Source organism: Dermacentor albipictus, chromosome 3 (genome assembly GCF_038994185.2).
Source record: "Dermacentor albipictus isolate Rhodes 1998 colony chromosome 3, USDA_Dalb.pri_finalv2, whole genome shotgun sequence".
NCBI lineage: Eukaryota > Metazoa > Arthropoda > Arachnida > Ixodida > Ixodidae > Dermacentor > Dermacentor albipictus.
The window spans coordinates 164,062,051-164,085,886 of NC_091823.1; the positions used below are offsets into that span (position 1 = coordinate 164,062,051).

Sequence of the window (23,836 nt, forward strand, 5' to 3'; positions counted from 1 at the left end):
CTGGAGCAGCGTTTTCCTCTGTCGTGACGTCACGGTGTCACGTGGTATTGAAGGCGACACCTCCGCGCCTGAGGAGCTGGGTTGAGCTCTCGTAATATGCTTCGCATAAAGGAAGAAGAAGCACATACCCGAAAGTGAGCTAGTGGTAGATGAATTTCCTGTGCCAATTATTTTTTCATGTGGGACAAGGGCAGTGTTTCCAACAACCTTTGCATACGAAAGTTGTGGGATCGTTTTCCACTTGCGGCAAGTTGTTTTTTCATCCACTTTCATTCCCATTAATTTATCGTTTCTTTGTTTTATTTATTTGCTTATTTATTTATTTATTTTTTTATTTATTTATTTATTTATTTATTCATTTCGGATACTTTCCTGGCCCGAAGGCATTACAAAGAGGAGTGGTAAGTGAAAAAGAAATAGTGGATAATTACACAATACTAGGTATTGCAAAACGCCCGAAAATACAGCAGTATTGAAGTTGTCAACGTCAGAAATGGTAGCGATGGATGGAGGAAAGTCTTTCCAGCGGGCGCTGGTCTTAGGAATCAAAGAACTATGACACACTTTTGTTCTAAAAATGGAACACCAACTTTGAACATGTGATGAAAACGGGATGAAATGTATGAAAGGCGAACGATAAGAACATCCTTTAATAGTGAGTTGGGGTGATACAGCCTGTGGAAATGACACAGTCTAAAACATTTACGGCGCAATTAATGGTTGGTTAAGTGTGTTTTTCATGGAAGTAATGCTGGCGAAACGGGAATAGTTAGATAAGACGAAACATGCTGCGCGATTCTGGATGGCTTCTAGTGTGTTTATCAGTTTAATTTGATAGGGATCCCATACTGTGGATGCATATTCTAGCTTTGGTAGCACTAATGTTTTATAGAGGGTAAGCTTTATCGGCATAGACGCAGCAGAGAAATTTCGACGCCAGTATCCAAGAACCCGGTCAGGTTTATTAATGACGTGTTTGGTGTGCGTATGCCATGATAGTTTACGTGAAATATGAACACCTAGGTATTTGTACGAGTTGACGGATTCAACAGAAGTATCGTGAAGTAAGTAAACACGCGTGTTGTCAGTCTTAGTGCGGCCCCATACATGCACTGTTTTACATTTATTAACGTTTAGTCGCATGAGCCATATTTCGCATCAGCCGGATGTGCTTCTAAGATCGTCTAGAAGATTATCAGAATTAGTGTGGTTAGTTATTTTGCGACAAATGACGTAGTCATCTGCGAAAAGCCTGATAGATGAATGGGAAACGCATTTAGGAAGGTCGTTTATGTAAATCAGCAAAAGCAGAGGTCTCAGTAACGATCGCTGTGGTACACCCGATGTTACGGAAGTGCGAGAGGATGAACATTCATTAGGCGAAACGTACTGAGTTCGATTAGACAGAAAGCTTTTAATCCAGTTTATTAAATTAAGGTCAATGTTAATAATTAATTAATTTAATTGTGGGGTTTTACGTGCCAAAACCGCTTGCTGATTATGAGGCACGCCGTAGTGGAGGTCTCCGGAAATTTCGACCACCTGGGGTTCTTTAACGTGCACCTAAATCTAAGTAAACGGGTGTTTTCGCATTTCACCCCCATCTAAATGCGGCCGCCGTGGCCGGGATTCGATCCCACGACCTCGTGCTCAGCAGCCCAATACCATAGCCACTGAGCAACCGTGGCAGGTAAGGTAAATGTTAAGCTTGCCAAGTTTAAGAATGAGAAGATCATGTGAAACAGCGTCGAAAGCTTTTCAATGTCCAAAAACACGCAGTCTACATCGAAACCCATGTCAGTATGGGTAAATAGGTCATTAGTAAAATATATGAGTTGCGTTTCACATGAAAATGATTTTCTGAAACCGTGTTGTTCAGTCGAAAAGAAGAAATTAGACTCAATGAAATCAATCAGAAGAGAATGTATAGTAGGCTCCAATATTTTGCTTGGCATACTTGTGAGCGATATAGGACGATAGTTATCGGGGGAATGAGTGTTACCTGATTTAGGGACCACAACAACCTTGCCAACCCTTCAATCGCTTGGAAGTACTGAGGAACCTAGAGACTGGGAACAAAGCATCGAAAGCACAATCGAATAATGTGGTTCAGTAATTTCAAGCATTCTACAGTTGATTGAATCTTCGCCTGATGAAGAATAGATTCGCAGGTTTTCAGTCAACTTTTGTATGCCGACCCAATCTATATAAATGGAGTACATTGGTAAGTAAGAGCATTTAGTTACCGACGGTAGAGTGGCAGGAGCACATTTGTGAAAAACGGAAGCAAATACATCATTCGAAACGGAACAGCACTGGTTCTGAGGGATCGCGACATTATCAGAACGGGCTAGTTGGATTGTTTCGCTTTCGTTGCCAGCAACAATAATCCATAATGCACATGGATTAGACAGCAAAAGTGATAGGAGGGTGTGATAAAAAAAAACATTTTTGCACTTGTAATACCGATAGCATATTGTGCGTGAATGCAATGATATGCTGCCCAGCGTTCGGCAATGTTAGATGCTTTGGTGCGACGAAAATTACGCTTATTTTTGTTACGTAGACGGCGTAGAATTTCAATAAACCATGGCGAGGCAGGATTCGAAACACTCTTTCTTTTGGGCACATAGCCGTCTATTAGTGTTAGCAGTTTGTTCTTGTACAATGACCAGTTCTCTTCAACGGTACGTTCAAGAAAGTTGACTGTGTAGTCACAAATGAATGATTGTAGTTCATTTGCAATGGACGTGGTATCGGCGGCATTGTAATCACATATAGTTTTAACGGTTTTTTTTTCGAGCGAACTTTCTTCTTAAATCTTAAGTGGAGAAGCCAGTGGTCACTGATTCCTTTAAAGTATGATGGTGGAGAAACCAAATCTGGAGCTGTTGTAAAAAAGAGATCTAAAGTATTAGAGGAAGTGCTGGTAGTGCGTGTGGGTTCATGAATCAGCTGGGTTAGATTAAAATCGGCGCAGATGTCTAAAAAATGGGTGCACTCGGAAGATGACTTCTTGAGGGAGGGAACTTGTAATTTTGCCACACTATGTTTGGAAAAATGAAATCACCTGGTAAGAACGAATGTGATTTTGGGTATCGAATAACTAATTTGTTAAGGACATCATGAAGTTCAGTGCAGAAACTGGTAGTATAGGATGGGGACCTATAACACGCGCAAAGGATGAGGTCACCAGTCGGAAGAGCAACATGAGTGCGAACTATTTCTAATGGTGAGTCAATGGAGATTGTGAAGGAATAGATAGCAGAGCTCACGCCAATCAGTACACCTCCGCCTGCACGGAAATCGCGATCGTACCTGTAAAAGTTATATGTTTTTTGACAGTCTTACTTATTAGAATTACTTATAAAGCATAAGTATTTTCCCTTATGTTGTCCTTAGTGTCACTGTTTGTTGGTTTCTTATGTTCTGTTTTGTCATGAAAAATGTGCAGCATAATCAATAAACGTGACGCCCTCTCGTCATTGGCTGGCACCTGCTCAGCATACATCGTTATTTTAACCGAAACTTGGCTCTCGGCAGCAGTAGATAGATCAGAACATTTACAATGCAAAAAAAGTATAACTTCCACAGATGCAATCGCGGTACGCGTGCAGGCGGCGGTGTATTAATTGCAGTGAGTGATGAGTTGACTTCGTTCAATGTTCCCGTTTCATCACCATTACAATTGGTCAGTGTATGCATCCATATTAACCACAAGGACCTCATTTTTTGTGCCTGCTATCGCCCTCCCCTAGCAGGGTTTTCCTTTCAGCTTTACCACATTTTGCACGAATTACAAATCAGGTACCATGCAGCGTCCACTTATCTTATAGGAGACTTAAATTTCCCTACTATATCAAGGCATGACTTTAACCCAGTGGCGAATAGCAGTTACTCAGAAAGTGAAGCGTTTATTAACACCTGTCTTATTCTTACTCAATTAGTTGAACTACGTCTTCGAGTGCAACCACCCTAGGTTTATTACTAACTTCTCACCTATCAATGGTACAATCAGTGTCACTTTTGCCAGATTTGAGTGATGATGCTGCCAAACAGTTCGATTTATTTAATACTTCACCCCATGGACACAAACCCGGTCAAAAAATCCGTCAGGGCTATCTTGATGGATTTGTAGAATTCTTGAAGGTCAGTCAGGAATTCTTACAGGTACTCTCCCAATACCAATAGGATTCTTAAAGGTCAGTCAGGAATTTCTACAGGCACTCTCTCAATAGCAGTAGGATTCCTAAAGGTCAGTCAGGGATTCCTACAGGCACTCTCCCAATACCAATAGGATTCTTAAACGTCAGTCAGGAATTCTTACAGGCACTCTCCCAATAGCAATAGGATTCTTAAAGGTCAGTCAGGGATTCCAACAGGTACTCTCCCAATACAAATAGGGTTCTTAAAGGTCAGTCAAGAGTGTCTATATGCACCCTCCCAATACAAACAGGGCTCTTAAACGTCATGTAAAAACTCTTACAGGCAACCCTCCAATGCCACTAAGAGTCTTGTCGTTTATTGGAGATCCTTTACATGTAGCTTTCGTACGCCAGTAGGGCGCTTAAAGGTTAGACAGATATCTACGGGCATCATGACCGTCCGAAACGAAAACGTCGGCGCAGCCGATTAACCAAGTTGAACGTGTAAAACCTCATGAAAATTCTGCAGTAATCAAAACCGCGATCAGTCTTTGTTTAGTGCTTTTACTTTTATTTACCCTTTGTGGTGCCGAAATCGGCATATGCATGAGGCAACTCGCAACCGAGTGGCTTTCCGCAGTACATCGGTGAAGCATATTTCTTCACCTCATGTTAATTAGGGTTACACAATAACATGAGTTGCGCTTCCTTAAGACTGTCGAGGTGAGCAGAAACTAATCGCCGCTATTTTAGCACAGCTACCGCGTGAGTATATTATGTATATATAGTATATATAAGAGACATCACAAACTTGGGCCAGTTAGAAGCGGAATGAAGGCTGCGCTACAAATTTTTTCGGTGACTTGTCATCAACTCATAAGCTCAGCGGGTGATTAAGATCTCGTACTCTATTTTTGTGGCTGCCGAGCAATACATCATGCATCTGTGCGTTGTGCCTGCGCTTCTCGCTTGTTTTCTCCGTGTGCGCGTCTTTCCGAACCATCCGCTCTTACAACGTCATTGTGCAATATATACACAGTGCAATAAGGCCGCGGCGGCGCGTTCCTATTGCTTTGGCAGCTAAACAAACACGTCTTCGGTAAAGGATCAAAGCATTTCTGTGACGGCAAAGAACGGCATATCGGCAAGGCATCATTTAGTGAAGAAACTGTCCAGAACTTGTGTAAACGGCTGTCGAGGTCTCACAGCGAATCGAGTGTATGAACGCACCATTTGAATGCAGCGCTGCGACAGGTGCGGCGCGCATTTCACAAGTAGAATCGTGGTCGAAAAGCGACCTCCCTGAGCGCGAGCGATTGTGCAGTTTTGTGATGTGTACCTCATGCACCAAACATACGTCCGCTAGGAAAACGAAGACCTTTCCCAATGTATACGCACTGCCGTATGTTGCGTGCGGCCCAATTCGATTACAAACGGGAAATCTAATGTCTGCATGTACTTAACTGGGCTATATATGCTATCGCCGATCATTACTATAGCGTATGCGATAGCTCTGCATGCATGCGCGTTAAATGGTGCATGAACAGAATTCCATTGCACGCCTTTCATTCTGAAGCGAGGTAACAAAATTTTTATCAGCACAGCAATTAATTTAACAGCTAAAAACTTTTCATTAGGATATACAGCAATTGGACACTGTTCTCATATTGTTGCTGTGGGTGCACCGAACTATCTTCAGGCAGAAGGCTCAATGTTCCTGCAGACATTGAGTGTTTAAGTCTAGCTTTGAGTCAGTGCATCAATTGATTATTGGTAGACATGGAGCACACCCATGCAATGCAACTGTCACAAAATGTGTAAACTGCAAAGTTAACATATAACACACAGCGAGCCAGTGAAAATATGCTCTATAGCCCCCAAGATGCATATGTGAGCGTGAAGAATCTGCCATATGCCACATACATTGGCAAATGCTGTAACAGCTAGCTGACTTATTTTTTCCACGATAAAAGCTGTTATCTATGCATGCAGCCCACAAATATATGAGCTAATATATACACATCGAATATGCGGAGGCGCGCTGTAGACGCAATACACGCGAGAGTAATCTTGTCCACAGAATAAGTTATCATGCAAACCCATTTTGCACTGTCTGCATGTCACGCAGGTTCTAGAGGCAATCGTCTAAACCAGTCTCATGTAGAAAGTTCAAGAGACTTCATGGCACATTGGGCACAGTCAACTCTTCACCACGTGCCCAGAATCTTTTCTTCCTAAAAGGGGCGATAGTCCAAGCAGTCAACACTAGACCTAAGTGTTCTTCGTTCGCCCGCTTAGTGAGGGCACACAAAAAAACTTGAGTTATTGTCTTGGGAGTGTGACAGACGCTACAGTGCTGAACATGAAGGCTGTGATGTGCAATTTTGTTGCCTTTGACCCTCCTGTTGCTTGTTGCCCAGAAAGAGTAATAGAGCACCAACAAGATGACATGGGATGGGACACACTCAAGCACAAGTGTGTGTTACCCGTTGTGTCCTTTTTTTGTTCTTGCCCTTTTACTCTACTGTCTGTGCTGTTTTGTTGCAACTGTTACATCCGTTCTACAAAAAAAAAAACGGACTGTGCTAAAGCTGCACCAACCAGAGGTGTGGTCAATGCAAGTGTGGGAAGGATTTATTAATTTTTGTTTATTTATTTGTTTATTAATTTATTTATTACCAAAGGATACTGTTACATCTCTTCTAACTGGTCACAACTGATAGTGGTATAGAATCGTCACTTACAGCGCATACATAGACGAGGGACCTCGTCTATGTATGAGCTGTAAGTGACCATTGATACCATGGAATACGACCTAGCCCTTAGCCAAACGTTGCTGTGATATAGAAGTTCCTTAACAGGAATAAAGTGTCTCGGAAAGGCTGGCTATTTTTGAGCAAGCAGGTGGCAATTAAGCGACCGGCCTGTTAACAAGTTTTTTTCCAGGCTGCCTGACTATATGTATGTTTTTGTGATCCCCTCTGTTGTCTACCGCACCTTTTAAAGTCGGCTACTGTATATAAAGTACAGCCCTATTTGTTATGTGACAGTGGTTATGCTATATAGCTTTTGAAATCTATAGTCTGGCTTCTGTGTTACCTGTGAAGTGCATGCCTTTGTTCATTTATCCAGTGGTAATATATTCTGGTCAGTTGTTATTTTTTGTTTTCTGCATCCTCAGGCATTTAATCTTGCTATGACAACAAAGCACTTATATAATAATCAAAGTGGTAAGATATTTGCAGCAAGAGCAGTCCTCTGTGCTGCCACCCTGCTACAATACGGCATTTTAGCGGAACATTTCACCGAGCCTATGCCAAAGAAAGTAGAAGAATGAAAGCTTCATTCCATTCATGCCATCTTCGGTTAATACAGGAAGCATCTTTAACAGCAGAGAATGCGGCAGTTTTTCAGGTCACTTTGTTGTTATTGAATGATTGCGACTTTATGATGAAGTATTTAGTAAAATTTTGTCATTTTAATTATCTCTAATACTGTAAGCCTGTATTCTTGCCCACATCTAATATGTTTTTTTCCCTACAGTTCCGTAAAAGTACCCTTTCTGAAAAATATGAAAGGTGTATATTTTTTATTAAGACCGTATTCTGCATTTCATGTTTTTTCTCTTCCCCTCTGCTTCAAAACGGGAGGCAGCTGTTCCAGTCTTCAAGACAATTGCTCTTTTGCACCACTGATTTCATCAATGTAACGACGAAACCGAACTGGTTATGTCGAGTGCAAGTAAAGCTTCAATTTCCTCAATTTTGGTTGTCCTTTTAAAAATGGAGTCTGCAATGCGCACATGCCTGCCTACTGACTGGCATACAAGCTGGTTTAGACGCACAACAAGAATGTTATTCCTTCAGCCTGCGTAGGACTAGCTGTGCCAATATGTCTTAAAATTGATGCAATCATGCATTTCTGCCATTAACGGACAAACTAATAGGGACCGATAGACTGGTAGACCAGTAGACTGGCAGAAACCAATAGACTGGTAGGCCGTCAGACTGGTAGCCCATCAGACTGGTAGACCATCAGACTGGTAGCCCATCAGACTGGTAGACCATCAGACTGGTAGACCATCAGACCGGTAGACCATCAGACTGGTAGACCTTCAAGGTCCGAAATTACGTATAGCCATCAGACATGTAAGCCAATAGCTTGATGGAATTTTTGACTGGGCTGTGAAGACAATCAGAGATTACGCGAAACGGAATTTCAGTTTGATAAATGCTGAGCTTTAAATTTTTTTGAATGAGTTCGTATCATGCTTCCCTGATAAGTCTGTACTCGAGAACTGGCTTCTTCCCAAATCAAAAGTATCCAAACTTACTAACCGCTACATACCACTTCGCAGAATCAAAGGAAACAATTGCGTACCTTAGTTCACAGCATTGCTGAGACGCTTGCCCAATAAGAAGCAGTGTCTCTACAGAAAATCCAGGCTATCACCTACCCCGGCACGTTGGGCAGTATATCGTGCTGCAGAAAGCGAGTAAACGCATTCTCTTTCACTCGCTAAGATTATATTTTTCTCAAACAACGCTTCCGTCTTTGTTATTATCAAATCCACGAGAATTTGGCAAGTCGTAAACAGTGATGCTGAACAGACAGTGAAATTAACCATGGCCAGCGATGTTGTCTCCAGGCATGATTGTTGCTCTGCGCTTAACGCGGTATTCTCTGTCATTTGTTAATTCTGAACCAATTTCATTTCCTAACATTACCACACATATTTTTTTTTCCTATGGACCCTATCGTTATATATGTTGCTGCGGTATGTCACCTAATCCGTAAAATCCTCCCCTGGTGTAGACAGCATAAACCCGAAATTTCTCAAAAATACTAAAACCTATTCACACATCAAACATTCTTTTATTTTTTTTCGCAGTCCCTAGAACATGGTCTAAACCCGGATGATTGGAAGAACGAGAATATGGTCCCCTTATACAAGACCGGTTGTAAACTTAACCTTGATAGCTATAGACCCCTTTCGCTGACTAGTATACCTTGCAAACTCATGCAGCATATCATTCATTGCCAGCTGGTAACATTTTGGGAAACAAACTCTTTGTTCACTACACAACAACACGAATTTAGAAATAATTACTTGTGCGAAACACAACTTTTGTCTTTCGCAAACGACTTATTTACCGCTTTAGATATTTCTGCCTCCACAGCCTGCATTTTCATAGATGTTGCGAAGGCATTCGATTCGGTATGTCATGAATTACTACTCTCTCAGCTACGCACGCTAATTTAGAGGCTAACGTACTAAAATGGATAGAGTGCTTCTTCTTTGGGCGCACGCAGTTCGTAACACTTAACGGCCCCAACACCGCTTCTTGACTTTTGACATCAGGTGTACCGCAGGGGTCAGTTCTAGGACCCTTGCTCTTTCTTGTTTACATTATTAACCTAACTAACAACATTTGTTCGCCCATAAAACTGTTCGCAGACGATTGCGCTATTTGTCGTGAAATGCTAACCGCTAATGACCACCCAACACTTAAATTGGCCCTAAGTAATATAGATGCATGGTGCGAGACTTGGTTATTGAAACTGAATATGAATAAATGTAGGGCAATGATACTCGCCGTACTTCTCACGATACACCATGTACTTATTCTCTTTATACCATTCCCGCAACTCAGGTTTCCCTTGACAAATACCTTGGTATATATATGTCTCAGAACCTTTCCTGGCAAACTCATGTTGACCACATAACTTGCAATGCTAATCGTACTCTTGTTTATATCAAACGCAATCCCACCAACCAAAACTCTTGCTTTATAGAACACTATTTAGGCCCAAGCTTGAATATACATGTTCCATTTGGGATCCTCATGTCAGTTCACTTAACCTAAGCATAGAAGCCATTCAGGACCGTGCAGCACGTTTTATTTTACCTAACTATTCGCGTACAGCAAGTGCCACTTCAATGAAATTCAATCTTGATTTTCTTGACCTGTCACTTCGTCGCACAATCTCACATCTTTGTCCATTTCATAAGATATATCATTACAATCCCACTTTAAGCGACTCTTTTCTGTTACCAGCATTGTACATTTCTTCCAGAAACGATAATCAGTTCAGGGTTGGTGTGCCATGTTGCCGCACGAACGTTCATTTCAATTCCTTCATTCCCACAATAAGCGGCGAGTGGAACCACCTTTCCATTTACGTAGTTTCCATCGTCAATATCAACGAATTCAAAAACGCGCTTGTTAACAACTTGTAATGCAAAAGGATAGACAGTTGGGCGAGTTGGTACGGTAACATGATTTTGGCTTCTAGCGCTAAGTGAAACACGGACACAGAAAGGGGCAGACAGGACGAGCGCTAACTCTCAACAAAATTTTTATTGAAACGAAGAACATATATATAGGTGATTGCAAAGACCGTAGCATAAGAACATCACAAAGTAAAAAGCATCAGATAAACATGTGAGTGGGTATGGAAGTCAAAGAACAAAAAATTATTTCAGATTAGTACACGTATTGCGAAGGCACTGAAATTCGCAATCTAACAGAGACAACGAAGCATGACTCACGCAAGTGTCTCCTAATCTTTTTATGTGGAAAGCCTCGATAATTTTCCGCGTGGTTTGGCATCTGTGTCTAGAAAGAATTTTCGTGTCTTCAAAGAAAGGTTTGCAACCACAATCGAAACAATGTGCAGCTAAATATGATGCATTAGGGTTATTTATTGAATGTTTGTGTTCTTTTAGTCTAATGTTAATGCATCTACCACTCTGTACAATGTAAGCTTTCCCACACTCGAGTGGAATCTGATAAACTATGCCCGTGTTGCAAGGCACGAAAGGGGACAAATGTTTATCTCCGCAATCATCTTTTCTTTTTTTGCCTTCCTGTTCAAGTCTCCTATTTATCAAAGGGCACATGTTAGCCAACTTGCGTGGGGCCGAGAAAACGGCACTGACTTCATACCTATTGACCACATTCCTTAAACCATGGGATAATCTATGTATGTAGGGTACTACAGCAAACTTTGCTTCTTTTTTCTGTTTTTCTTGTTTCTTACCAAGGCTTTTTACCCATTTTACAAGTTTTTCGCAGGTTAGTGATAATAAATGCACGGGATCCCAGTCTAAAATTCCATCAAGCTATTGGCTTACATGTCTAATAGCTATACGTAATTTCGGACCTTGAAGGTCTACCAGTCTGATGGTCTACCGGTCTGATGGTCTACCAGTCTGATGGTCTACCAGTCTGATGGACTACCAGTCTGATGGTCTACCAGTCTGATGGGCTACCAGTCTGACGGCCTACCAGTCTATTGGTTTCTACCAGTCTACTGGTCTACCAGTATATCGGTCCCTATTAGTTTGTCCGTTAATGGCAGAAATGCATGATTGCATCAATTTTAAGACATATTGGCACAGCTAGTCCTACGCAGGCTGAAGGAATAACATTCTTGTTGTGCGTCTCAACCAGCTTGTATGCCAGTCAGTAGGCAGGCATGTCCGCATTGCAGACTCCATTTTTAAAAGGACAACCAAAATTGAGGAAATTGAAGCTTTACTTGCACTCGATATGACCAGTTCGGTTTCGTCGTTACATTGATGAAATCAGTGGTGCAAAAGAGCAACTGTCTTAAAGACTGGAACAGCTGCCTCCCCTTTTGAAGCAGATGGGAAGAGAAAAAACATGAAATGCAGAATACTGTCTTAATGAAAAATATACACCTTTCATATTTTTCAGAAAGGGTACTTTTACGGAACTGTAGGGAAGAAAACATATTAGATGTGGGCAAGAATACAGGCTTACAGTATTAGAGATAATTAAAATGACAAAATTGTACTAAATGCTTCATCATAAAGTCGCAATCATTCAATAACAACAAAGTGACCTGAAAAACTGCCGCATTCTCTGCGGTTAAAGATGCTTCCTGTATTAACCGAAGATGGCATGAATGGAATGAAGCTTTCATTCTTCTACTTTCTTTGGCACAGGCTCGGTGAAATGTTCCGCTAAAATGCCGTATTGTAGCAGGGTGGCAGCACAGAGGACTGCTCTTGCTGCAAATATCTTACCACTATGATTATTATATAAGTACTTTGTTGTCATAGCAAGATTAAATGCCTGAGGATGCAGAAAACAAAAAATAATAACTGACCAGAATATATTACCACTGGATAAATGAACAAAGGCATGCACTTCAGAGGTAACACAGAAGCCAGACTATAGATTTCAAAAGCTATGTAGCATAACCACTGTCACATAACAAATAGGGCTGTACTATATATACAGTAGCCGACTTTAAAAGGTGCGGCAGACAACAGAGGGGATTACAAAAACATACATATAGTCAGGCAGCCTGGAAAAAAACTTGTTAACAGGCCGGTTTGTTAATTGCCACCTGCTTGCTCAAAAATAGCCAGCCTTTCCGAGACACTTTATTCCTGTTAAGAAACTTCTATATCACAGCAACGTTTGGCTAAGGGCTAGGTCGTATTCCATGGTATCAATCGTCACTTACAGCTCATACATAGACGAGGTCCCTCGTCTATGTATGCGCTGTAAGTGACGATTCTATACCAGTATCAGTTGTGACCAGTTGGAAGAGATGTAACAGTATCCTTTGGTAATAAATAAATAAATAAACAAATAAATAAACAAAAATTAATAAATCCTTCCCACACTTGCATTGACCACACCTCTGGTTGGTGCAGCTTTAGCACAGTCCGTTTTTTTTTTGTAGAACGGATGTAACAGTTGCAACAAAACAGCACAGACAGTAGAGTAAAAGGGCAAGAACAAAACAAGGACACAATGGGTAACACACACTTGTGCTTGAGTGTGTCCCATCCCATGTCATCTTGTTGGTGCTCTATTACTCTTTCTGGGCAACAAGCAACAGGAGGGTCAAAGGCAACAAAATTGCACATCACAGCCTTCATGTTCAGCACTGTAGCGTCTGTCACACTCCCAAGACAATAACTCAAGTTTTTGTGTGTGCCCTCACTAAGCGGGCGAACGAAGAACGCTTAAGTCTAGTGTTGACTGCTGCTTGGACTATCGCCCCTTTTAGGAAGAAAAGATTCTGGGCACGTGGTGAAGAGTTGACTGTGCCCAATGTGCCATGAAGTCTCTTGAACTTTCTACACGAGAGTGGTTTAGACGATTGCCTCTAGAACCTGCGAGACATGCAGACAGTGCAAAATGGGTTTGCATGATAACTTATTCTGTGGACAAGATTACTCTCGCGTGTATTGCGTCTACAGCGCGCCTCCGCATATTGAATGTGTATATATTAGCTCATATATTTGTGGGCTGCATGCATAGATAACAGCTTTTATCATGGAAAAAATAAGTCAGCTAGCTGTTACAGCATTTGCCAATGTATGTGGCATATGGCAGATTCTTCACGCTCACATATGCATCTTGGGGGCTATAGAGCATATTTTCACTGGCTCGCTGTGTCTTATATGTTAACCTTGCAGTTTACACATTTTGTGACAGTTGCATTGCATGGGTGTGCTCCATGTCTACCAATAATCAATTGATGCACTGACTCAAAGCTAGACTTAAACACTCAATGTCTGCAGGAACATTGAGCCTTCTGCCTGAAGATAGTTCGGTGCACCCACAGCAACGATATGAGAAGAGTATCCAATTGCTGTATATCCTAATGAAAATTTGTTAGCTGTTAAAATAATTGCTGTGCTGATAAAAATTTTGTTACCTCGCTTCAGAATGAAAGGCGTGCAATGGAATTCTGTCCATGCACCATTTAACGCGCATGCATGCAGAGCTATCGCATACGCTATAGTAATGATCGGCGATAGCATATATAGTCCAGTTAAGTACATGCAGACATTAGATTTCCCGTTTGTAATCGAATTGGGCCGCACGCAACATACGGCAGTGCGTATACATTGGGGAAAGGTCTTCGTTTTCCTAGCGGACGTATGTTTGGTGCATGAGGTACACATCACAAAACTGCACAATCGCTCGCGCTTAGGGAGGTCGCGTTTCGACCACGATTCTACTTGTGAAATGCGCGCCGCAGCTCTCGCAGCGCTGCATTCAAATGGTGCGTTCATACACTCGATTCGCTGTGAGACCTCGACAGCCGTTTACGCCAGTTCTGGACAGTTTCTTCACTAAATGATGCCTTGCCGATATACCGTTCTTTGCCGTCACAGCAATGCTTTGATCCTTTACCGAAGACGTGTTTGTTTAGCTGCCAAAACAATAGGAACGCGCTGCCGCGGCCTTATTGCACTGTGTATATATTGCGCAGTGACGTTGTAAGAGCGGACGGTTCGGAAAGACGCGCACACGGAGAAAACAAGCGAGAAGCGCAGGCACAACGCACAGATGCATGGTGTATTGCTCGGCAGCCACAAAAATAGAGTACGAGATCTTAATCACCCGCTGAGCTTATGAGTTGATGACAAGTCACCGAAAAAATTTGTAGCGCAGCCTTCATTCCGCTTCTAACTGGCCCAAGTTTGTGATGTCTCCTATATATACTATATATACATAATATACTCACGCGGTAGCCGTGCTAAAATAGCGGCAATTAGTTTCTGATCACCTCGACAGTCTTAAGGAAGCGCAACTCATGTTATTGTGTAACCCTAATTAACATGAGGTGAAGAAATATGCTTCACCGATGTACTGCGGAAAGCCACTCGGTTGCGAGTTGCCTCATGCATATGCCGATTTCGGCACCACAAAGGGTAAATAAAAGTAAAAGCACTAAACAAAGACTGATCGCGGTTTTGATTACTGCAGAATTTTCATGAGGTTTTACACGTTCAACTTGGTTAATCGGCTGCGCCGACGTTTTCGTTTCGGACGGTCATGATGCCCGTAGATATCTGTCTAACCTTTAAGCGCCCTACTGGCGTACGAAAGCTACATGTAAAGGATCTCCAATAAACGACAAGACTCTTAGTGGCATTGGAGGGTTGCCTGTAAGAGTTTTTACATGACTTTTAAGAGCCCTGTGTGTATTGGGAGGGTGCATATAGACACTCTTGACTGACCTTTAAGAACCCTATTTGTATTGGGAGACTACCTGTTGGAATCCCTGACTGACCTTTAAGAATCCTATTGCTATTGGGAGAGTGCCTGTAAGAATTCCTGACTGACGTTTAAGAATCCTATTGGTATTGGGAGAGTGCCTGTAGGAATCCCTGACTGACCTTTAGGAATCTTACTGCTATTGAGAGAGTGCCTGTAGAAATTCCTGACTGACATTAAGAATCCTATTGGTATTGGGAGAGTACCTGTAAGAATTCCTGACTGACTTTCAAGAATTCTACAATCCATCAAGATAGCCCTGACGGATTTTTTGACCGGGATAGCTAGCCTTTCCAAGCCTTTCTATCTGTTGTGAAAAACTTTGTTGCATATTGTGCGGACATGATTTAGTAATGGCAGACCTAAGAGTTGAATAAGCTATCCCCTGCTTAACAAGTTTAGAATGGCAAGAAGAAAATTCTAGCAGCTTGTAAAACTTGTAAAGCTTGTAAGCTTGTAAGCTTGTAAACTTGTAAAGCTTGAAACAACTTGTAACCCTGTCATACTGTTAAAATGTGTATTAGTTTTTGTTTTGATACCACCCACTCCTCTTTGTAATGCCTGAGCCCTGAGAGAAAATAAATGAAATTCCTGACAGGGGCACGACGCCGCTGAAAGGATGGGACGCTTACCGCTGCTGTTTTTCCAGATTACGTTCCTCGGTGCCTTATCTCCGCGGGTTCTCGATACTTGGCCGCGCTGGGCTGATCAAGCATTCCTGTCCCGGTTTCCAAAAGTACAAGGATGGCCAAGTTCGGTTCCTTCTTCTACTGGTGGCTGGCAACATGGTCCCTTCACTGACGCCCTCGCAAGCTATGAAGCGGGATATAAAGGCCAGCAAGGCACCACTTCGGTTGGGCACGACGCCGCTGAAAGGATGGGACGCTTACCGCTGCTGTTTTTCCAGATTACGTTCCTCGGTGCCTTATCTCCGCGGGTTCTCGATACTTGGCCGCGCTGGGCTGATCAAGCATTCCTGTCCCGGTTTCCAAAAGTGCAAGGATGACCAAGTTCGGTTCCTTCTTCTACTGGTGGCTGGCAACATGGTCCCTTCACTGACGCCCTCGCAAGCTATGAAGCGGGATATAAAGGCCAGCAAGGCACCACTTCGGTTGGGCACGACGCCGCTGAAAGGATGGGACGCTTACCGCTGCTGTTTTTCCTGGTTGGTTACTTCAAAGATGCATCCTGTATAAAATGCAGCCATTACTGCCTTGTTGCGGTGTCGTGCCCGACCGAACTGTATGATAACATGCGGCGTTTGCTGCTGTTCTTTTCATTCTTGCGCAAAAATTCTGCATGTCTGTTGTTGTTGCTGTCGGGTGATATTGAATCAAATCCCGGCCCTACCGTCGAACAAACACTTAACATTGTTCTTGAAACTGTGCGTAGGCTAGAAGCTGGTCAGAATACATTAATCGGTGAAATTAAGAGGCTGAGCGAAAAGCAAGATGCTACCGATAAAGAAATTAAAAGCTTGACCGAGAGAGTGGTCACTTTGGAGGCAAAGCTTGTTTCACATGCCACCTCACTGTCTAACAGCTCTGATCATGCTAGTGGCTCATTTGCCGATCAACTTCGGGCAGTAACGTCAAGGTGTGACGATGCTGAGAACAGAATGCGACGGTGCAATCTGTTGTTCTTTGGAATCCCCGACGAGGATAAAGAGAGTTGGTCGACTACAGAAAGAAAAATTATTGCCCTATGCTCAGATAAGTTGGATATCACAACTGCCAGTTCACAGTTTGAACGTGTGCACCGGCTGGGAAAATTTGCTTCAAATAAATCAAGACCAATAATTGCCAAGTTTACGTTATTTAAGGATAAGCAGGAAATTCTCACTAGCGCACATAAGCTGAAAAATACTGGGATCTCTATTAGAGAAGATTTTTCACTAGCTACTCGACAGGCACGTAAGAAATTGCTTCAATTCGCCAGAGAACGTAATTGTCCCTACAAATTGAAAGTTGACAAACTTCGTATCAATAATACCACGTATATTTACGAGAGTTGTTCCGATTCCGTAGTACCTGCTCGATAGCTAGTTGCCGATGTGCGCGGTGCTAAAGTCCAGCGGCTATCAACTACATGCGCACCTTCACTTTCAGTATCATTCACCAACATCCGCAGTCTGTTGCCAAAACGTGTCATGCTTGCATCATATCTTGAAGATAGCATGTCTGATGTTGTATTGTTAACCGAGACCTGGCTTAATGCAGATGTGGGTGACTCCGAGTTATTTCATACTTCTAATCACTACGCCATTTATCGCCATGATCGTTCACATAAAAAGGGGGGCGGCGTGTTGGTGGCCATCAATAAAACTATTCCTTCTTTTCTCGTTGACACTGACACTGCTCTTGAGGTAGTTTGGGTGGCTTGTCCTACATTATACGGGAAGTTACTGATGGGTGTGTGTTATCGCCCACCTGCCACTGACCGCTTGTTCGTGTCTGATCTTCATAAAAGTATTACCAGGGCCCTTGAACAATTTCCCACTAACAAAATATACCTATTTGGGGATTTTAATTTCCCTGACATTAATTGGTCTCGCTTGTCTTCATCGAGCACTGTTTCAGGTGATTTTATTGAGCTGTGTTTAGAGTTCAATCTTACGCAAATTGTTTCTGAGCCTACCCGCGGTACTAACATATTAGATCTTATTCTCACAACAGAGCCACATAGCATAAGCCCTGTAATACAACTTGATGGATTTAGTGACCATAACCTACTGCAGTTCTCAATTTATATTCCACTGAAATTCGCTGGTGCTGAACGTAAGATTATAAGGGATTATAACAAAGCTAATTACGAACAAATGAACAATGAACTTGAGGTTTTCCTTCAGGAAACGTTTCTTCCATCATTTACAAATAATTCTGTTGAAGTGAATTGGAATTCATTTAGAAATATTATTTCACTCCTAGTAGACAAATATGTGCCACTACTCACTATATCTAATGACAAACGTAACCCACGGTTTAATAAATCACTTAGATCACTCCGAAATAAAAAGAAAAGGTTATACGCTTCTGCTAAACGGCTATCGTGTCCCTCGGCATTGTCTAAATATAAGGATTGTTTAAAATCTTACTGCCTAGCAATATGTGAAGCCAAAAAGAAGTATTTTTCCAAAGATCTGTCCTCACTTCTACACACTAACCCTAGAAAGTTTTGGCAAGCTATCTCTACTGATCGTGGCAGTAATACAGTAACATTACATGACGCTGACAATGTTCCTGTCCCTGCATCTGAGTGTGCTTCAACTTTCAATTCGTTCTTTAGCTCTGTGTTCACCAATGAAGACTGCTCTTCCATTCCCTGTGTCTCCGACCTTCATTATCGCTTCATGTCCCCTATAAATATTAGTGTTAAAGGCATTTCAAAACTAATACGCGATCTAAAGGTGTCTATATCATGTGGCATTGACAATATTAATTTTAAAATTCTAAAGAACACGTCAGCTATATCCAGTCAGATTTTGTGCTACATCTTTCAGCAGTCTTTATCAACAGGTTTTCTACCTGCTGACTGGAGGATAGCCAAAGTTATTCCTATCTTCAAAGATGGAAACAGGCACTCACCTGGTAACTACTGCCCCATTTCACTAACATGCATTTGTTGTAAGCTTCTCGAGCACATCATTGCCTCCCATTTATCCCACCATCTTGAATCTAATAACTTTTTCTTTCAAAATCAACATGGTTTCCGTAAAGCGTTGTCTTGTGACACCCAACTTTTGGAATTTACATCAGATTTACATTATGGCATGAATAACAGAAAAATGATTGATTGCATCTTTCTCGACTATGCAAAAGCATTTGACAGAGTGGCTCACTGTCGTCTAATAGCTAAATTAAGTGCTCTTAAGATTGACTCATTAACATTATCTTGGCTTCGCGATTTCTTATCTAATCGGCACCAGTTTGTATTTGTGAATAACTTTAACTCCTCCACGTCTGTTGTAACATCAGGTGTACCCCAGGGTAGTGTGCTAGGCCCTCTTCTTTTCGTAATCTTTATAAATGATTTACCGAGCAACATTTCCTCCTGCATACGACTCTTTGCGGATGATTGCGTCATTTACAGAACAATTAACTGTCATAATGATCACCTAACTTTGCAAAATGACCTTCACCTAGTTAATCAGTGGTGCGACCGTTGGCAAATGACACTTAACACATCTAAGTGCTGCGTTCTTTCCTTCACTCGTACGAAATCATATCCTAATTTCCCTTACAAAATTTGCTCATCGGAAGTTCCCCGTGACTCTACTTACAAATATCTTGGCGTTCATTTTTCTACTAACCTAGCCTGGAGCTTTCACATCGAGAAAATATGCGCTAAAGCTAACAGAACGTTAGGGTTTTTACGTCGTCATCTGCACCTCTCGCCATCTACCATCCGTCAACAGGCCTACCAAACTTTTGTACGCCCTCAACTTGAATACGCTTCTTCGATCTGGTCTCCTCATCAACAATACCTAATAGATAAATTGGAATCCATCCAAAATCGTGCTGCCCGCTTTATAACTTCTAACTACAGTCGTCAATCTAGCATTACCCAAATTAAACGCGATGTTCTCCTGCCGGACTTGGATTCCCGCCGCTCCGTTGCTCTCCTATGCCTCTTTCACAAATACTACTATAACTCATGGTCCAGCCGCCTGTCGCTTGAAACTCCTTCTCGCACATCTACTCGACTTCATAATCATCTCAGTTTCAGGCGCATTTTTGGCCGCACACAGTCATTCAATAACTCTGCATTACCGCGCGCCATCGCACTATGGAATAGCCTTCCAAATAATATTGCTTCAATAAAAGATCCTGCGAAATTTCGTGAACATTTGGAACTTCACATGTTCCTTTGACTTTTTTGTACGACTTTGTATTGTATTCGCCTTTGTATTGTTTTTGGACTTTGTTTTCCATTGTATTTCCTTGAATTTGTATGTATTTTTCCAATGTTTAACAGTGTTCTTTTTTTTCCAATGTACAAACGTATTTGTTTCTCTTACTATGCAGTTCCCTTCTTTGCGTTAATTATTTGTCATTTTTCTGTAACCCCCCCTACTCAATGCTCCTCCGAGCCTGTAGGGTAAACTGCATAAATAAATAAAATGAAATGAAAGTAGGACGACTTGCTACCGACTATACATGCCATAGTGCGAGAAATGCGACCACGACAGGATATGCTGTCCTCGTTTTGACTTCCTATGATGCTTCATATCTCGCACCACAGTACATATTATATTGAGGGAAAAATTTTTATGCGGGAACTTTTCTTCTGCTAGTCTTATATGTCAGCTGAACAGTGAATAAATCGTGGAAACAAGCACTGTGCAAAATACTTGCGTCTTCGAATTTTCCTTGTCACTTCACTTTCGACCAGGACTTCACGGCATTGCCATTGAATGCCTAAGCAGCAGTGGAAAATACCTTTACGCCGCAAGTACAGTGTAAGCGTCACACGTCATGGCGAAGTGCCCTTTTTCTGTTCATGGTCAATGCTCAAAGCTCAAGCTAAAACATGCTCAATGTGTTTTGTCTTTAGAAACCCCTAACTCTGTAGGGTGTAATAATTAGTTCGGATATAATACGAACATAGCTCAAGAGTTAGAATTGCGCTACCTGACAAAGGCAATAAAAAATTCGATGCAACTAAAAAAAGTCATTTCCGCGGCAGTCGTTTTAGCGTGTTTGTTGTAAACATTCATACATTTTTCAAAGCTTTATTACCATGGTGAAAAAATCCATTTATTTTCCGATTTGTGGCACTTGCGTGGAAATGTTACGGTTTAAATAAATTATCTGATTCATAGAATCAGCAGAAATTTTCTTTTTCTCTCAAATGTGAGAAAATTTATGCTATTTCCAAGGTTTCCTAATTCGTTTTTTCTTGCCGGTGTGTTGCACTCGCATTTGAGTAAGAGCGACCCTCGATCTAACCATTCCTCTCACACACTGTACAACACAAGCCCGAAATACCCATTGAACCTGACCTCATTTCGCTGCAATCGCAACGGGCGCGAAGACCAAGAGATAATAAAGAGCTCCGCAGTGTTGCTAACGAATGAAGGAGCGATTGCAAGCTGCGAGCGAAGCGGATTACTCACCGTCTGGCGTGTCCGCTTGGTAGTCCTCGATGGCCTTGAAGTGTGGCAGGACGTCCTCGTAGGCCCAGCCCTTCGCTCCGTATTTGTTCGCCCACCGATCGAAGTCGCGCGGATGGCCCCTCGTGTAGTACATATAGTTTAAAACGCTGCTGCCACCGAGGACCTTGCCCCGTGAGATAGACAGTCGCTGCACATATGCAGATGATGGCATAATGTTGAAAAGGGCAGTTAAGTAGAACCTCGCAGATATAGTTTGTAGGCATGCTATCACTGCGCTACCGTCACGTGGGGTCTCCTGTACAAGCCGATGCTGCTCACGCTAATCCTACACAAAATGACTTCCGACAGCAAGTTCAAGTTTATCTAGCGCACGGCGCCACTAGTCTAACCGTCGCATTTCTCATTGAAAAACGCTAGCAACGTGCAGATACTATGCGTCTTCGTGAGGTAAAAGTTCGCTGTTTATTTAGTTTACTGGTGTAAAGACGGGGAAAGAAAAGGTGTACAATCAGTTCATTTTACCAGTGTTGACATATGGGCTAGATACTTGAAGACTGACAAAAAGCTTGAGAAAAGTTAGGAAACGCACAAAGAGCGAGGGAACAAAGATTTCTAGGCATAACGTTAATTAATTGACATCAAGAGAAAAAGAATATGTTTCTCTCCAGTGAGCCCGAATGGGAAGAAGCCCTCAAAAGCCCGGACCTGAAACTCCAACGCAAGGCCATCCAGAGGGCCCAAGAACTGGCGGAGCGTCACCGCGTTCCCGTCCCGGCTTGCGCATCACCTGCGGCTTCGGTCGGAGGGTTTCCCCGCGTGCGATCTCTAACGACTTGAACCTCCTCAGGATCTCAATAAAGTTCTCTGACTGACTGACTGACTGACTGACTGACCGACCGACCGACCGACCGACCGACCGACCGACCGACCGACCGACCGACCGACCGACCGACCGACCGACCGACCGACCGACTTATCTCACGCACTTGATTGCTTTGATTGAGCATAATTAGCGGTGATGTGGACGACTAAAGCTTAATTTCTTGACCGTTTAGTCTAACTCGAGAGTGGTGAGTTAATGTTCAACGTTACCGTGCGTACAGCACTGCTGTTTGCGTAGTACGCAGCACACGCAGGGAGACGTGTTTGCTTGAGGCGTTGTTCTGCGCCATATTTTATAAGTTCTGAAAAGGTTGAGTGTTGTCATTTTCTCACATGGAACATCGCATCGTGGTAGAAGTATTAAATTTGAATTGGATTATTGGGCCGTAGGTGCCACAACAACACTTGGATAATGAGGCAAGCCGTAATGGCAGACTGCGGGTTAATTTTAACGCCGTGATATTCTTTAACGTGTCTCAAAATCGAAATGCACGTATTCTCCCCCGTCGAAATACGACTGCCGAGATTAGGATCAAATTCACAAACTCTAGCAACGCCATAGCCGCAAAGCCAACGCTGCGGGCACAGAATTGTTGATTTGGCAATCGACCGCTTCCGTAGTGTGTCCTAGACCCTGCGTTGCGCTTTAATGAATGCGGCTCTGCTTCTGCGAGCCCTGCCTAAGTTGCCGGCTCGACACATTTGCATAGCGTTTATTTTCAGAAATAGCAGTAACCAATTGTACCGCACCTTGAACTTAAGCTTATCCTGTTTACCCGCAACCACTGTCGTATAGAAGTGGCGTTTCCTTGCCTTCTCGCGTCACCTCCCCCAGCTCACTTATATGGGAACTGCCTGTTCAACCTACCTCCTCTTCTTCTCTCTACAGTTCTGTCTGCGTCCCCTCTGGCCTCGTACGTTAGCAGAAAGGGAAGCGCTGCAGCTTCTGCAATGCTTCTGAGGGGACTCACGGATAATTAGAGCTACCAAGCCGCTAATGTGACGACGGCCAGGGAACTCCACAGGGTATTGCGCACATTCGAAGAGGTGGGGTGAAAACTAGTTTCTCCCATCGCCTTTCTCTCTTACTCGCAACTGTTATCCATATACACGCTCTGAATCTCCTCTTCCGCCCACCCCCGCGCGGTGTGCTCGACAGCAGCCCACAGCAGTAGCAGCAGCAGTAGGAAAGTCGAAGGAACAGCCAATGAAAGCTAGCTTCGCATTAAAATTGCTGTTCACCACACTGTAGCTGCCAAGCTTCTACTGCTGGCACTTCAACGATGCTCAACACATTGGAGTAAACGGCAGGGACTCTTTATTGCATTGAGATTGAGGGAGCTAAAGGGACTAACTTAATAAAGTGGAAGCTCGGGCGAGTTGGTGATTCAGTATCGACACGTGTGCACAGGGCAAAATACCAGGGCAGAAGAAAGAACACAACAAAGCGACATCGCTGTGTTCTTTCTTGTGTCCTCCTCTTTTGCACTGAGCAGACATGTCAATATAAAGAATAAAGTTTTCAAAGTTGCTGCGGCACCGCATTTAAGCGCCACCTATCGTGTACCCGCATAATTGCTCTCTTGACAATTGCCTGCACAGTACATTACATTTTATATGCGATTTTCTTTATTCTT

The 23,836-nt window shown here is 42.6% G+C and overlaps 1 protein-coding gene across 2 annotated transcripts in view; it reads right to left on the reverse strand.

Annotated features, from left to right (window-relative positions):
* The window catches only part of LOC135905192 (L-sorbose 1-dehydrogenase-like), a 74,140-nt gene that overhangs the window by 38,060 nt on the left and 12,244 nt on the right, over positions 1 to 23,836 (reverse strand). For both annotated transcript variants that reach the window (XM_070536246.1, XM_065436215.2), the window contains one exon: positions 21,318 to 21,504. In XM_070536246.1, the coding sequence (XP_070392347.1) occupies positions 21,318 to 21,504 (187 nt within the window). The remainder of the gene's footprint in view (positions 1 to 21,317; positions 21,505 to 23,836) is intronic.